Source organism: Hemicordylus capensis, chromosome 3 (genome assembly GCF_027244095.1).
Source record: "Hemicordylus capensis ecotype Gifberg chromosome 3, rHemCap1.1.pri, whole genome shotgun sequence".
Classification (NCBI taxonomy): Eukaryota; Metazoa; Chordata; class Lepidosauria; order Squamata; family Cordylidae; genus Hemicordylus; species Hemicordylus capensis.
The window spans coordinates 168,299,734-168,312,699 of record NC_069659.1 but is presented as its reverse complement, the minus strand read 5'-3'; the positions used below and the strand labels follow the sequence as shown (position 1 = coordinate 168,312,699).

The 12,966-nt window shown below is 43.9% G+C and overlaps 1 protein-coding gene across 5 annotated transcripts in view; it reads right to left on the bottom strand.

Annotated features, from left to right (window-relative positions):
- The window catches only part of TBC1D4 (TBC1 domain family member 4), a 152,457-nt gene that overhangs the window by 81,744 nt on the left and 57,747 nt on the right, over window positions 1-12,966 (bottom strand). For 4 of the 5 annotated variants that reach the window (XM_053307475.1, XM_053307476.1, XM_053307477.1 and 1 more), the window contains exons 2-4: window positions 4,323-4,922; window positions 3,096-3,185; window positions 356-460 (exon numbers count right to left, since the gene is read on the bottom strand). In XM_053307475.1, coding sequence (XP_053163450.1) covers window positions 356-460; window positions 3,096-3,185; window positions 4,323-4,922 — 795 coding nt within the window. Of the gene's footprint in view, window positions 1-355; window positions 461-3,095; window positions 3,186-4,322; window positions 4,923-5,148; window positions 5,203-12,966 lie in introns of those variants that run through there. The other variant, XM_053307479.1, reaches the window with a different exon arrangement.

The following is a 12,966-nucleotide window of genomic DNA, read 5'->3' as shown; positions in this document are numbered from 1 at the left end:
CTCCCATCAAGATGATATCACAAACTGGTAGGAAAACCAGGCAGTACTGCACACAGACTGCCTGCTTCCATGGGCATGAAGTGGTAGATGCCTCAAGAAACACTTTAGGCCCTACGACAGCACACATGTGTGTCTGACAAACAGTCAGAGAATTACTGTATACCAGGAAACTAGGAACAGAACATAGATTAATCACTTGTGCTTTTAGGTAGCATATAAATGGGAGAAGATATTATGGATCCATCTTCTTTTGACAAAGAGACCCAATCATCTTATAATTTTTGAAGCCTGACAATGACGTTAATAGATATTACTGGACAGACTGAATAACATAGCAAAAACAACAGTGCCTTACCAGAGATTCACTTGCACACTGGAATACATAGCAAACATACTGATTAATTCCAGGTTCAGTAGATTCCCGACAAATAAAGCCAAAGTGATCAATGTGTTTTATGCCCTAGAGGGAAAGATAATTGTACTTTAAACCAGTAATCATTAAATCTCTGCATCTTCTACTAGGATTAACTAAACCTAGTTCCCCTATATATACACTCTTGTAGTTCTTACACACAAACTGCAATTTGAGGGTTTAATTAAAGAGAGAGAGTACATGTCTAATAATAATAACCACCACCACCTTTGTTAGCCACCCCATAACCAATTGTTCTCTGGGAAGCTCACAACACACACATTAACACAGTGTGTTAATGTGTTAACACACTTAACACATTAAATCACAATACACCAAAAAATACAAGATACAATACAAAAGAATTTATGAACTTTTTTTAAAGTCAGTTTTAAAAATCAAATTTAATTTAATTTTTTTATATGCTCCACTCACATTCTCTCTTTTCTGAATATGTAACATTCAGAATATGTAATATATGTACAATCCCCTTCCTTCCACCCCAGGATGTTAACCTAGCCAAGTCAACACACACATTATCTCTAGCAAAAAAACCCAAAAAAGTATTCTTAATTGCTACACTGAAGACTCCAGGCTTCTTAGTAAAAGGCCATGTTCCAATTTTTATGATTGCATATATCTCCATTGAATGGAGATATGTGCTCTACCCAGGCTGTAGAGTAGCTCAATAAGCATAACAAAAATTCTCTATAGATTCCTGCCTTGCATCACATGCCGCCCCCTCCTTCTCCTGGTACACATTGTCCTGGTACACATTTGGTCATTTTACTTATGCTCCACCAGAACCCTCTGTGAATCAAGGAGGACTCTGGGATAATGCAATACCTCACTTGTGTGGAATACCTGAAAGAATAAGAATCAGCTTCTGATATTTCTGGGACCCATAAGACAAAAAATGAAAATGATGGCACTCTCCACAAGGTAAAACGAGTTTTCCAGCTGACCAGACATTATTGTTTGATTGGATCTCAATTGTTTGCTTTGTTATGACTCTTCTGAAGTGAAATTTTCAGTAAAATTGAAAACATGGGGAAAAACGTAATAAGTGCTTCCGATTGGCACTGGCACGCGCACACACACACACACACAATCAGAAAGCACTGAGGTGTTTTTTGTAGTTAGAGTACTAATGCAATAATTTTAGAAATAACCAGTGGAGGTTCCGTTTCAAATCTAGCAAATACAGCAGAAGCTTCTTTTTGAATTACCAGCACAAAAACGAGTAAAGCAGTAACCGACTTGGCACCTGTCATAAGGCAATATAAGCTAGCAAGCACATATTCCATTTTAAAGTTAGTTATGCAGGATGCTGTGTACATGATGCTGTGTACATGGAAACAATACAGGTCTGATGCACCTACCATTCACAGGAGAATCACAATTGAAGAAATTAACAGGTTATTTCAAAAACATGTGACTACTGTTTATTGTTCTCACAGTACAAGGAAACACACAGCTGCTTCTGACATAGAACAGTATAAGATATACCATGTTTACATTCATGACCTAGCTATACAAATTCTACACATGAACCCTCCTTTTAAAAATCATACCACTTTGGTATGCGTCTGCCATTAACACACAACTTGTTTGAAGTCGTGCTGCTATTTTACTCCCAGATAAATGTAATGGAACACAAGAGAGACTTCAGTTTCTGAGGAATTCAGAATTTGTTTTATTTTTAAAAAATGAGAATGTGGTACTTTTAAAAGTCAACAGACAGCTATGAGTTAAGTCTTTGACTCTTGCAAAAAACAAAACAACAACAACAACAAAAACACTTGCCACAATTTAACACCTGAGATCTGAATCCATAAGCAGCCTTGATATGATCACCATCCACAGTCCTCTGAACTGACTAAATGCACTTGTTGACGCACCATTCCCATCCAAAATGACCCACTTATGTGGATATCGGGGTCAGGTGGATATGCTCCGATGCTCTCTCTTACTCTTCTTTGATAGGTAATTTTTAAATTTTAGATTCCAAGTCGAGTTCTGTTTTTCCTGAGTGCTGGCCTTCAGTGAATTGGCACTGAAATGCCTCTTTCCATAAGTAGGCGACATGTAAAATCAAAGTATTCACTTTGTCAAATTCAAAAAATAATGTTTGAAGCCAAATAATCAAAATTTGTTAAAGAATGTATCCATCAGATTAGCAGATACCAGGAAGGGCAAGAAGAGAATTATTGCCTTCTTCATACATCACAGCACCATAGAGGACCAATGTATGAGAGGGACAAGTAGGAGTATACCACTGGGCCACACCCCTATGCCATACTTTGTGTCTAAGCCCCTAGAATCAGGAGTGCAAGCCATGGAGCACATTGGCAAAATGGACAGGGACAAACCAGCGCATTCCTGTTCTCTCCCCCACCCATGAACTAGATTTCCCAAGGGGCAACATATGAAGAGGGCTTACATGTATCTGCTGTTGATACAGGAGAACAATAAACTTGGATTACATTTCTGCATGATTCTAAGATTGAGTATATTTTAACATATACTGAAATTCCAAGCAGCAAGTTGAACAACTAAGCAGATTTTAAAGGTTTTTCCTGTCTCTCTGCTTTCAGTTAATTTTCCAAATCCTTTTACACTTGACAAATATCCAGTCTGTTTCACCAAACTACAGTACTTTTTATCCAGTTTGCATACCTACCTGAGAACATGAGGAGATATCTTTAAAGTTTTTCTCAAACACAACTGATTTAGTGTCTGGACTGATGAGGTTAATTTCAAATCGACCAACCTTGAAAAGAAAAGAACATATCAAAACAAGAGACAAAAGACAGAACAACTTGGATGAATAGTTAATCTAAAGACTTTAGGTACCAGAAATGAAATTGTTTACTTATGGGGCTAAATAATAGCTATATAAGGAAAGTATCATAAAAGTTGATGTTCTGCCAACACTAATGGCCAGAAAAGGGAGCCAATCTTACTAGCTCATACAAAACCAACTGAAAACTATTGACAGAGAGCATATTAGGAACATAAGGCTCTCAGTACTTGACTTCATTTCACTGAAATGGAGAAAAAACCTCTATCTAGATTGTACCAGACTGCTGGTGGGGATTCATGCGACTGAATGTTCATTGTGAACTAGCACATTCAGAAAAAAGCTAGATGAGAATCCTTCTCCTTGGTGCTCAGTTTTATGTGTGGAAGGAGCATTCAATCATGTAAACCCCATCACCAGAAGTCTGAAGTGGTACAGTCCAAATACAGGTTTAGTAACACAGTGAAAATGTAATGCTGTCAAAGCCCAGATGACTGGTAGTATTTGAACAAAATTGAATGAAGAACACTACATAAGGGAAGCTGCAAGGCACAGTTTAAGAACAACAAGAAGAAGAAGACAGTACAAAATAGACCAAAAGAGACAGTAGTTTAAAATATTTCTCCAACCACTGGAGTTCTTCAAACAACCACATCTGCCTTACTAACAACACTGACCCTTGGCTCAAATGCTCAAGGGGACCTGTGTCGTATAGAAGTCTTGTCTCTTTAAGATTAGGTTGTGTTTGGTTGGGTGTGACTTAGCAACAGCCTCCGGCTAGGGATTATGAGAGTTGTAGTCAACAACATCTTGGGATCCCTTTTAGAGGGAACCCTGCTGAAGATTATGTTATCCAATCAGCCACTCTCTCAGTGCTCCAAGTCTAAAACTTCAAGGATCAGCCCATACATGTTAAACCTAGATCTCCCGATTTAAGGACACCAAAAGCAGAGTACAAGTATGAACAGGGTCCATCCCAAGGAATTCTTTCCCCAGTAGTACAGTTAATTAATAGTTGTTTCATCAATTCAAAGAGAGCATGTACTGTAAATTTATCTGCTTCAATCCACCCTGCAGACCATAATCCAAAATAAGTATATAACATACCTGAAACAACATTGTCCTGTTTTTCTCAGAGTCGGAGGGCTGGACATGACTTGGGGCACTTGCATGTCGTCTTCGTGACTGTGTTTTTAAACTAGTATCATGAACCTTCCTTTGCACAATGCCTGTGACGCTGCTGCAGCGGGAACGGAACTCTTGCTGTTCATCAAAACCAGAATCCTCCAAAATCCGCTCAGGGAAAGAGACACGAGAGCTCGCCAAACTGGCCAGGTTCGTCTGACTTCCAATGGTAAACATCCCAGCATTATTATTACCATTTGTGCCATCTATCTCCTCAAAGGGACTGTCTAAGGGAGAAGATGGGGCATCTCCTTCACACTCTGTGAGGTCTATACTGGATTCTGCATTCCGTTGCTCATTCAACAATTTCAGACGCTGGCGCTCATGCAGGTTGAACTTCTCAATGCAGTCATCAATCAGGGTGGAAGGGGCCTTTTTGTGAGCCACCGTCACTTTTCCACAGTACAGAATCTCAAATTTTTGAGAGTTGTAGAAGGCATCTTCACAGTCTTTACTAGGTTTGACATCCTCTTTTAGGGCTGCTTTGGAAACTTGCCTTATACTGCTGATAACATCTGGAACCTTTTTTTAAAAAAAGAAGAAGAAAAAGGTACAATATATCATCAAAGAAGCCAAACATAAAAAATAGACACACTCATGCCCAACAAGAAAGGGAAACACAGATGCAATTTTATAATGTAACACATTTTTATACCACCCCATATGCAAGTCCCTTTACTCCAGTTTTCCCCACAGGGTGAAAATGACGATACACTTCCCATAAGACAGACAAGAAAAAGATACTTACTATAGCAAAGTCAACAAAGTACATGGCCTACAGATCACCTTCTGAATTATTTCCTACACCTGGTCTCTCTGAGACACACACACACACACACAAACACCCCCCCCAACTTTTCAGTGTTCCCTCTAACAGAGATTCCCAGATGTTTACTACAACTCCCATTTTCATCTCCCAAATTAGCCTCTAAATCAGTTCCACTACTACTTTATGTTGACTATGTTGTAATACTATCTCAAACACCAATTGGCTTGAGAAGAGCACTTAATTCTCTTGCTCTTTATTGTAAGGAGCATGCCCTTCAGATTAACTATGCCAAAAACTAAAATCATGAGGTTCGCAAAGCACCCAAGGACACTGACTTGGTCTATTGACGGACAAAGGATTAAACAAGTCAGTTGTTATAAGTATTTGGGTATAGTTTTTCAAAATTCTGGAAGTCATAAGGCCCACTCTGAGTACGTGTTACAAAATGCACATAAGTCTACATCAGCCATTTTGGCTTTCTTCTACTCTAGAGGGGCTTGTTTCATTCCTGCTGCAATAAGGATATTTGAATCTAAAGCACTGGCTCAACTGTAATACAGTGCCAAACTTGGCCCATATTCCAATTTTGCAGCATTAGAAGCAGTACAATCCAAATTCCTCAGAAATGGCAGGAGAGAGGGCACGCCCTCAACTCCTGGCTGAGGCTTCCAGCGGCATCCGGTGGATCACTGTGTGAAACAGGATGCTGGACTAGATGGGCCTTGGGCCTGATCCAGCAGGGTTGTTCTTATGTTCTTATGTTCTTAAACAGCCCATGGTGTCCCTAGTGCTGTTTTTTGCCTGGAAGTGGGTCTTCGCAAGGTAGAATCCAAGACCTGGCTTTCTATTTTTAAAGTTCTGGCTCAAGCTAAATTTATATCCTCTGGGGCTGACCCCGCTGATGCTTGTGGATGAATTCATTTCCAAATGGGAAAGCTTATTTGAGCAGAAGCTGATTACTTATGGCCTATCATCACAAGTATTAACAATGACAGGCTATGACTGGACCATACTGGTGGTTACCCAAAGAATCTTAGATGCAGAATGGCAGGCAGACCCAAGTTTCATCCTGAGGGGTGTAGTGCTGAGAAATCAAACTTTGAATACACACCCTGCCAGATATTTTAACCAGATTACAGTGTCCAAGTATCACAGGGCATTTACCCAAGCAGAGTTTAATGTTCTGAACACTGCAGTGCTTGAGGTCAGATTTAACAAAGTCCCGTTTGCAGAGCGCTTTTCTCCCTGCTATTCAGGAGCTACAGAATCAACAGCACATGTTCTATTATGTTGTAATCTTTATAGGGACATCCATAATATGCATACCACTCCATATTTATTAAATTTCCGGGCTGCTCTGATTATATCTACATGTTATCTTTTATCAGATTATGACGACAAGATCTCTTATGCAGTTGCCAAGTTCTGCCTAACTGCTAGCAGAATTCGTAAGACAATGTTAGATACCTGAACAACTAAGTATCACTATCTACTGAGGTCAGCTGTTATAAATTGAGTTGGTTTTTGTGAATGTTGGGTTCCCCCCTTCCCCCTTGCTTCCTCATAAACGATGTTGGTGTTTCCCCCAATATGTTTAAATGTTTCTAGTAATTTTATGTATTTTTATTTTTTATTTTTACTTTTGCTCTTCTGCATTTGCTGGTCAGTGACCGATATAAAAAGCTACTACAACAACTCCCAGCATCCTCAGGTGCAATAGCCTTTGGCTGGGGATTATGGAAATTGTAGTCCACATCTAAATTCCTGTTAGAGGGAGCACTAACGCCATAATAAAAGGACATTTTCACAGGCAATTCAGGGTTACTAACCATGAAGCCCTAAATATAAATTTGGCCTTATCTGGACTAACTAGGGTTTAAAAATGTAGCACTTTTGCTATTTTAATAGAATCTATCTATCTATCTATCTATCTATCTATCTATCTATCTATCTATAAAATTTATTAGTGGATACATGCTTCACAGAACAGGGCAGCTTAGAAACAACTTTAGTACACTAAGCCATGCCAGTTTATTGTGTGCCACAATCAGAGGTGCAACAAGGTAGTTTTGGACCCTGAAGCATCCTTTCCGTATATATACATATATGGATAGAGAACTATTTCTAGCAGCTTTATTGCAGTATTTGTTTTTATTTATTTATTTATTTATGCATTTTTATACCGCCTTTCGTTAAAAGATAGCCCCAAGGCGGTTTACAAAAGTTAAAAACATACAATAAAAACATCATGCTAAAAGTATAAAAACATATAAAAACAGGCATAAAACAATACAACAAATAAAAACACCCAGAAGCAGCAGTAAAAACGATTATGTAAAAGCCTGGGTAAAAAGCCAAGTCTTTACAAGCTTTCTAAAAGCCGTGATGGAGTCCAAGGAACGAATGGCCACTGGGAGAGCATTCCAGAGTCTGGGGGCAGCAACAGAGAAGGCCCTGTCCCGAGTGCACGACAGCCGGGCCTCTCTCATTGTCGGCACCCGGAGCATGGCCCCCTCAGATGTCCTCATCAAGCGGGCAGCAACCCTTGGGAGCAGGTGGTCCCTCAAATACCCCGGGCCCAAACCGTTTAGGGCTTTAAAGGTCAAAACCAGCACCTTGAATTGGACCCGGAAACGAACCGGCAGCCAGTGCAGCTCTTTCAAAATGGAGGTGATATGTTCCCAACGGGCAGCTCCGGATAAAACCCTCGCTGCCGCGTTTTGCACTAGCTGCAGTTTCCGGATATTCTTCAAGGGCAGCCCCACGTAGAGCATGTTACAGTAATCCAGCCGCGATGTGACTAAGGCGTGGGTAACCGTGGCCAGATCTGCCTTCTCGAGAAAGGGACGCAGCTGGCGCACCAGCCGAAGCCGTGCGAAGGCAGCCCTGGCCACCGCCTCCACCTGAGCTTCCAAAAGCAGAGCCGGGTCCAGTGGTACCCCCAAGCTGCATACTTGCTCCTTCAAGGGGAGTGCAACCCCATCCAGAACCGGTAAAATCTCCTTATCCCGATTGGCTCTCCTACTGACCAACAGTACCTCCGTCTTATCCGGATTCAATTTCAGTTTGTTAGCCCACATCCAACCCATCACGGCCTCCAGCCCCCGGTTCAGGACATCCACCGCCTCCCTAGGATCAGATGACAAGGAGAGATAGAGCTGAGTGTCATCCACATATTGCTGACAACTCAGTCCAAATCCCCAGATGACCTCTCCCAGCGGCTTCATGTAGATGTTAAACAGCATGGGGGACAAAACCGAACCCTGCAGGACCCCACAGGCCAATGGCCACAGGGCCGAGCAGTAGTCCCCCAGCACCACCTTCTGGACCCTCCCCTCAAGAAAGGACCAGAACCACTGCAACGCAGTGCCTCCGATTCCCATACTCGAGAGGCGGCCCAGAAGGATACCATGGTCGATGGTATCGAAGGCCGCCGAGAGGTCCAGCAGAACCAACAGAGACGCACTCCCCCGTCTAGTTCCCGGCATAGGTCATCCACTAGAGCGACCAAGGCAGTCTCAGTCCCATACCCGGGGCGGAAGCCAGATTGAAAAGGGTCCAGATAATCCATATCATCCAAGACCCTCTGCAGCTGGGATGCCACCACACGCTCTATCACCTTGCCCAAAAAGGGAAGGTTAGACACAGGTCTATAGTTGTCCAGGTTGGAGGAATCAAGGGAGGGCTTTTTTAATAGAGGTCTTACCACCGCCTCCTTAAGGCATGATGGCATCCTGCCCTCCCTTAACGAAGCATTAACGATCACCTCCAGCCATCTGCCTGTCCCCTCCCTGGCAGCTTTTATTAGCCATGAAGGGCAAGGGTCAAGAGCGCACGAAGTCGCCTGCAAACTGCCCAGGATCTTGTCCACATCCTCAGGCCGCACCAACTGAAAAGAATCCAACACAACGGGACCAGATGGTACCAGAGGCACGTCTGCCGGAACTGCCAAAACTCTGGAGTCCAGGTCAGCACGGATGCAAGCGACTTTATCTGCAAAGCGACAGGCAAACCGATCACAAAGAGCTGTAGATGACTCCTCCCCCATTGTCCGGGGGATGTGTGGAGCAAGGTTTTCACCACACGAAACAGCTCTGTTTGTCTGCACTGAGCAGATGCAATGGAGGCAGAGAAAAAGCATTTCTTCGCCGCCCCCACCGCCATGGCATAGTCCCTAAAATGGGCTCTAGCCCGTGTTCGGTCGGATTCGTGACGACTCTTCCTCCAGCGTCGTTCCAGCCGTCGTCCGAGTTGCTTCATCGCCCTAAGCTCTGAGGAAAACTAAGGAGCAGAATGGGCTCCACCAAGCCGGAGAGGGCGTTTGGGGGCAACCGTGTCAACAGCCCGGGCCATCTCTCCATTCCAGAGATCCACCAAGGCCTCGACAGGGTCACCAGCTCTAGACACTGGAAACTCCCCGAGGGCCATCTGAAATCCAAGCGGATCCATAAGCCTCCGGGGGTGGACCATCTTAATCGGCCCAACACCCCTGCAGAGGGCAGACGGAGCAGTCAAACTAAACCCCACCAGGTGATGATCTGTCCATGACAAGGGAGTGGTCTCAAATTCCCCCACCTCCAGATCATTTATTTCCCAGTCGGCAAAAACCAGATCCAGAGTTTGTCCCACCACGTGGGTAGGGCCCGATACCAATTGAGAGAGGCCCATGGTTGCCATGGAGGCCATGAAATCCTGAGCTGCACCCACTGGGGGGCCTCAGCGTGGACATTGAAATCCCCCAAAACAATAAGCCTGGGGGAACCCAAGGCCACCTCCGAGACCACCCCCGCCAGCTCAGGTAGGGAGACTGAAGTGCAGCAGGGTGGTCGGTACACCAACAGAATCCCCAGCCTATCTCGGAGGCCCACCCTCAAGGACAAACACTCGAAATTCTGAGATTGCCTGACCGGGCACCTGGAAACGGGGAGGGTCTCTCGAAAGATGACTGCAACGCCTCCTCCCCGACCCTCGAGGCGGGGCTGCTGCACGATCTGGAAACCTGGAGGACAAAGCTGAGAGAGACCGACCCCGCCCAGCGCATCCAACCAGGTCTCCGTCACGCATACCAGGTCAGCACGCTCATCCACAATCAGATCGTGGATGAGAGATGTTTTTGCGTTAACTGACCTGGCATTCAGCAGCAGCACCCTAATCCTCGAAGGAGTGTTCTCAGAGCTCCCTAGGGTCAGAGGGTTGGGAGAAGGGCTGGAAAAAGGAACAGGCCTCAATTGCCTGGACTGTTTTCCCCTGTAACGGCCTGCCCAACTCCCACCGCCATACCTCCCTCTGCCCGCTACCTGTGATATTGCTGCCCCCACTCCAGACCCACTTTTTTGCTCTCCCAGACACATCTCCCCAGACTAACCCACCACAGCTTCTTGGCTTAATTAAAAAACAAAACAAAACCAGGCTTGCGTAGTCTCCTGCTGACTTCTTAATTGTGGGAAGACGGATCTTCAGGGCAGAAGGAGAGAGATCTTCTGGGCCTCAGGCAGCTCGCCCCACGGCAGAGAGCCACAAGGACGAGAGGAAAAAGGAAAAAGTAAGGAAAAATCACAGGACTGGCCAAGTTAGTCCTGACTAACTTACTCATAAGAACATAAGTACAGCCCTTCTGGATCAAGCACAAGGCTAATCTAATCCAGCATCCTGTTTCACACAGTTGTTACAGACCAGGCCTGATTTATACACTAAATATGCTCATTAGCTAGTATACAAAATAGGTCTGGACCAAGTTCTTTTATATTAGTGACCACGTTTGATCTGGATGCAAGCAAGAAAGGAGATCAAACCACTCAAAGATTCAATGGGCTTTATTGAGTATAAAAGACTTAATCTAGCAAGGCAAAAAGCAGAACCCTCTATCAATATTAGCAACAGTAATTAAACAGAACATCCTAACCAGTACCAATATTCACCGTGTGCCTAACTAACTTATGTGTGGGTAATTAAATCTTCCTAGATTCTAATACATTTCAGATACAGGCAGAAAAGAGGGGGGTGGGTTTGAGAGAGGCTGAGGGCTGGCATGGTTTGGAGTTAGTATAGGAAAGGAAGGGGAGAAGGAGAAGGGAGCAAGGAAGGATGGAGGGGATTCCAAGGCCTATAAAGGAGCAGCATATTTACCCAGGATCAGAGGCTTGAAAGCAGAGAAGAATCACTTCAGCTGAAGGGGTGAGGCGCTTGGTGGAGACAGGAGTTGTTGCAGTGCCCAGATCATGGCTGATAGCCGGAGCCTCATGGCTTGGGGAGCCTTGACTTTCTCACTGCGCAGTAGAAGTCAGAGACAGCCTCTGACCATGGCAGAGTTCCTGCTTTGCCCCCCGGCTTAGCAGCAAAACCCTGGGATTCTCGTGAGCAGCTTTTGCAGGCAAAAGATTGCTAACTCTCTGTCTCAAAAGCCTCATTCTTATAGTGATTTTCTCTTTGATCCTTGAATGGAATCTAATCAAAGATCTCATCTTTTCCTGTGTGTCCAAAAGGTGATAAGTTGCTGCTACCTTCTGAACAAAATCTTAATTATTCAGGATATCGGCTAGTCCAGAGAGATCTCTGAATCTCATCTTCTGTAAACTCTGTGCGCTCAGGAAGGAGGGGGGGAATCTGCATCTAAGATACTGCAAATTGCATATTTCCCCAAAAGGTGTTAAAATTCAGAGTTAGTAAGGGGATTCAGGATATTCTGTGTGAGACAGCTTGTGTACCTCTACCCAGTGTTTAATTGAAAACAAGAGAATATTTAAAGTATACATGAAAAGGGGTGTGTGTGTGTGTGTGTGTGTGTGTGTGTGTGTGTGTGTGATTTGTAGCATGTGTGAGGTGAGAATTAAAATTTACAGAGAGATCTCTGTATGCATTTGGCTAGGTTGAACTTCCATGGAGAACAATTCAAATTCCTGACAAGGATTTAACACTACAGAAAAGGGGGGGGGTCAGCCCCCTGGCTCCTTCCACAGACACTTGGTAGTCAGTGGTATTAGCATATGGATTACAGCATTCAGCATTCAGGCCTGGCTCTTGCATATCCATTTTAACAAAACAATGCTGGATCACCTCCTGCTCCAGAGAGCAGGGAGAGCAACATCCTAGTTCCCCTTGAGTTCAGGTATCATTTCTTAATAAACTGAAATCAGACACAGGCCTATATTTCACCATACTTCTGAGTTGGTATCTCTGGTTCTGATAAGTTATGACTGTTCATAACACAGTGGCCCACCAGATGCCTCTGGGGAGCCTACAGGCAAGAGGTATGTGCATGCCCTCTCTCCTGCTGTTGCTCCCCTGCAACTGGTATTGAGAGGCATTGTGCTGCTGAGTCTGGAGATGGCCCACAGCCACCAGACTAGTAGCCATTGATATACCTGTCCACCATGAATCTGTCTAAGCCCACTTACTCTTGAATCTTCCAGTCATTAAGAAATACATATATCACATAATACTCTTATGGTATTGAGAGGCATCGTGCCGCTGAGGCTGGAGATGGCCCACAGCCTTCTTGACTAGCCTCTAGATGCCAATTTCAAATAGCAAGTACTATGAAACAACAATGAAACTTATGTACACAAGAACATTAATTCCTCCGTTTGAAATTCAGCCACCAGCTTGAACCCTGCACTCATCCAGAAAAGATACCACACACTCTTTAGTGCAGTATTGAACTTGCACATCAACAAATCAAAAAGAAACATACCTACATTACCGCATCAAGATATTTCAAAACAGCCACACAGAGGGGGAAATGCAAGATGGATCTCACTTCAGATATTGTAACAGTTATTAATACCTATATCTGCTTCC